Source organism: Arachis ipaensis, chromosome B02, assembly GCF_000816755.2.
Source record: "Arachis ipaensis cultivar K30076 chromosome B02, Araip1.1, whole genome shotgun sequence".
In the NCBI taxonomy this organism is placed as follows: domain Eukaryota; kingdom Viridiplantae; phylum Streptophyta; class Magnoliopsida; order Fabales; family Fabaceae; genus Arachis; species Arachis ipaensis.
In genome coordinates, this window is record NC_029786.2 from 101,163,467 (window position 1) to 101,167,851 (window position 4,385).

At 31.4% G+C, this 4,385-nt stretch overlaps 1 protein-coding gene across 1 annotated transcript in view; it reads right to left on the bottom strand.

Annotated features, from left to right (window-relative positions):
* Window positions 3,143-4,385, bottom strand: part of LOC107626005 (geraniol 8-hydroxylase-like) — a 2,575-nt gene continuing 1,332 nt past the window's right edge. Inside the window, exon 2 of the mRNA XM_016328767.2 lies at window positions 3,143-3,948. Within this exon, the coding sequence (XP_016184253.1) occupies window positions 3,343-3,948 (606 nt within the window). The 3' untranslated portion in view covers window positions 3,143-3,342. The remainder of the gene's footprint in view (window positions 3,949-4,385) is intronic.

Below are 4,385 nucleotides of genomic sequence, written 5' to 3' on the forward strand. Positions count from 1 at the left end.
CATCTTTTAAGCCATTTTTTAAAATTATTTTGTATAGAATAAAATATATTTTTTAATTATTTTATATGGAATAAAATATTTCCTTTCATTTCTAAATTATTATTGACTATGTAGAGTATTTTATTTAAAATTTGAGTACATGCATGTATTTACTTAAGTTATTAGAACATTACAAATTTTTATAGTACTCCTAACATTTTTAAGCCATTTTTTTTATAAATTATTTTGCATAGGATAAAATATTTTTTGTAGTATAATTTAAATAAATTTATTAAAAAAATTATTAAAAAATATTATGAGCTATTAAAAATTGACAGAAAAGTATTGTATAGAATTCGAATTGATAGCTCATTAATATTTTAAAGAAATCTCGTAATTAAATATTTTGTTAGCTTTTTTTTAACATATGAAATAAAATATATATTTTTTAATTTTTAAATTATTAATTTTTTAATAAATTTTTTTTAATAAATTTTTAATTTTTTAACAGCATAATTCAAATTATACCATGAATTACTGTGTGTAATTCGAACCAAGCTGATTCGAATTAGTGTGTGCGTGTGTTTGTGTATATAATTCGAACCCAGCTGGTTCAAATTATGTAAAAATAGAGTTTGAACTAAGCTAATTCGAACTACATATAAACGTGTATTGATAGATTCATGAATCAGTTTTCGTTTTAGTTTATTTCATAAATTATTTTTTTCCTTGACTTATTATTGTGATTTGCCCATTTTATTATATGCAAATGAATGACCAATATTTGAGACAACAGAAGGAAAGTTCTTTAATTAGATGATGATAATGATGATGATGGATTAGACAATAGGATACGTGTGGCATCAATAACTAACTTTTGAGTAGTAAATTAATACATATCCATTATATTAACTAGCAGTTTGAATCTCACTGTCACAAATTTATTTTGAAAGAGAAAAATATGCAAATACATTTCTTCTGAAAGAAAAATGTTATTATAAGCTAAAGACTCTATATCATAGCAGAATAAATTATAAATCGAAAGGTCTGATTTATATTTTTAAATTTTTTTATTTTTTAAAATAAAAATTAGACGGTCCGATTTTAATATTAATTTTTTTTAATTTTCAAAGACATAAATCGGACCATTCAATTTGTGATTATTTGTTTAAAAAATAAAACAATACAAACAAATCGGTACCTCCAATTTGTGTAATCCATAACAATATAAAACACTTCTTTCCTCACAGCATCTTGTGATACACCTCTCTCTCACACACAAAAAATAAAAAGAGTCACAGTGTGTATGTTCAACAAATAAACAAAAATTATTAATTTATAGGCATAAGAAAAGTAATAACTAATAAGCCTATATGACATACCAAATTACCAACTATCACAGGAAACTAAAGTATTGGTTCAACTTGCAAGCAATGTGATGAACTTTTGACTATATATATCACTATAGAGCTACAGATATAGTGTGAACCACAGAAGTCACCATATATATATTGCACTACGACAAAGTCTTTTAATTTATGGTTGAGGATTGAATATCTTCATCACAACGTGTAGTGTTTTAGAATAGAGACAAAACATAGTCAGTGCGAAATGATTGATGTTATGTACTTATGTGCCGTCCAAGTCTGTTTCTATGTGATTGAATAAGGCCTTTAGAATTTTTTCGCTATCAATTACTAACAAGATAGCTTTTATTTTCCCTTTTTTACGAAATTCTTGTATTATTTTTCACACAACAAGGTGAATTATTATCAAGTGCCTGGTGCGATATCATATCAGTTTTATCAAGTTGAATTATCGTTGTACATTAGTACTCTATATTATGATATATGCATGTACATTGTCACACAATTGTATATAAGTAATGACAAAATTATATTTACTAATACCTTTCATAAATATTCATCATATCATCATTATTATTATTATTAACAATATAATATACCTATCTTAAATACCTTCAAAAAAATTTACAAGTTTTTCTCTTAATACTAATAATAATAAATAACAATTTTGAAACTTAGATATGGTCTCGCGACTGCGTTTATTTTTGTTCCCAACAAAAGTCTCCAATTAAGGACTCGATTTTTAAAAAATATCTTATAAATTTTTTAGAAGTTGAAAATATAAAAAAAATTAAGAGTAGATGATAATTAATTTAATTAATTTTTAATAATTTCTCATTTTGAATTAAAAAAAAATAAGAATTTGCAACAGGAGACAGTTACGTAGACCGCAACCCCCTTCTCCGCATGTGATTTCACTTCTTCAGAGTCTTCTTCTCGCCCCGTCTCTTCAATTCCCGTCTCACCGGTCCGTCGCCGTCAGGAACACCAGCTGCCGCCGTCTAGAGTATCAGTCGACGCAGCCCTACTCACCGCGGACATCCGAGCACCCCTTTCGCGCACAAAGAGTGATTCGCGCAGCCTCCAACGCGGCGGTCGTGCAGCCCCCGGCAGCCGGCGGGTTTCACCATTCCAACATCTTCATCCGCGACATACAGGGGACAGACGAGGCGGTCGTTTCATACGTGCATCACCCCATGCTATATATTCACATATCCACAATCAATAAAGATATAGAATCAATAGCAGAGATGGCAAAAGATTTGTTGGTCCATGGTTTTGGTTGCTATATATCCACATATCCACAATAAATGAAGATACAGAATCTTTAGCTCTCTTTTTTCTCTTCTTTAACACCTCTAATTTAATTCTACTCTCTTTCACAATCTAGTCGCCGTCGATTTTCTCCAACCCGCAAATGTGCTGGATGTTCAATTCGCTAGGTATGTAGATGTGGTTATTTTAATTTTTAATTGGATGGTTATTTTGTTCGATTCAGTTTAAGTATATACAATTAACAAATATTAGATGGCCATTTCACTAGGTAACTAGATGATTATTTTAATAACTATGTGGATGGTTGTTTGATGACGATCTCACGACGGTGTCGGAGGAGGGGGCTATAGGGATGGCTGCCTGCTGGGGAGGAAGAGTGATTTAGGGGTGAGAACTGTTACTGAATGAAAATTTTTGTATTTAGAGTAATTTGTAGAATAATTTTTATTTTTTAGTACTCTTATTAGACTTAATAACCAATTCATTGTACACATTATCAAGATTACTCATTACACACAGTATACGTAAATGAAAAGGTTGCTAAAGCAAAAATAACATAGAGATCCATATAAAATATGTGTTTATCTAAAAATATAATCCTAATACTTTTCTACCAAAATATCACAACCAAACACACCTTAAATCATCAAAAACTGAAAGACATAACATGAGAATTAATGATGGAGAATCAAACTTTATGTAAACATCATCATCATGATGTTTATGATTGTATGGGAATAGCTTTGAGAGATTGAGCCTTACGCAAGGTAAGTCCGAAATTCTCAGACATATCCAACTCCTCTTCCTTATCTTCATTTGGTAGCTTCCAATCATAACAATGAAGAAGTGATGCCAACAAAATGTGCACAGCCCTATAAGCCAATGGCAATCCAGGACACATTCTTTTTCCAGCACCAAATGGAATTAGCTCAAAATCATGGCCTTGAAAATCAATCTCACTTTCTAAGAATCTTTCAGGCATAAATTCATTAGGGTTTGTCCAAATACTTGAATCTCTTCCCATAGCCCATACATTAACCCAAACTTGTGCATTTTTAGGCACAATGAAGCCACATAGTTCAACATTCTCTTGTGATTTGTGTGGTACTAATAATGGGGCAGGTGGGTGCAAGCGAAAAGTCTCTTTTACCACTGCCTTTAGAAATGGAAGTTTTGAGATATGTTTTTCTTCAAGTTGTTCATTTTTGCCAATGACATGTTGAAGTTCATTTCTAACCTTTTCAAGTTTTTCTGGGTTTCTTAATAGTTCTGCCATTACCCATTCTATGGTGATTGATGTTGTTTCTACTCCAGCCACTAATAAAACCTGAAGTAAATCAATTGGTCAAACATACAATAAATTGATAAAAAAAAAGTCAAATTTAACTTAAAATGACTATAAATAAATACTTATATTAAAAGTAGTTTATAAATAAATTATTTTGTATTTAATATTTTAATGGGAGGGGGCAAAGGAAACGCATTGGGGGTGGGGGGAGAAAGGAAATGCCGCCGCCACCATCGCCGGTCTGCCCACGAGCTGCCGCCGGAACCACGACCAGAGGAAGACGTCGCCGTTCATGCATGCTCCTGCCACCGCCGCCATTCACCTTCTGCATCTGCTTCTTTGTGCTTGAATTTGTTGATTTGGCTTTGTGTTGGATTTGTTGATTTATTGCTTTCTGTTTCTGCTTGTGTTAAATTTGTGTTGGATTTGTTAATTTTCTGCTTTCTGTTTCTACTTCTCTGGTGGAGGTGGAAGTG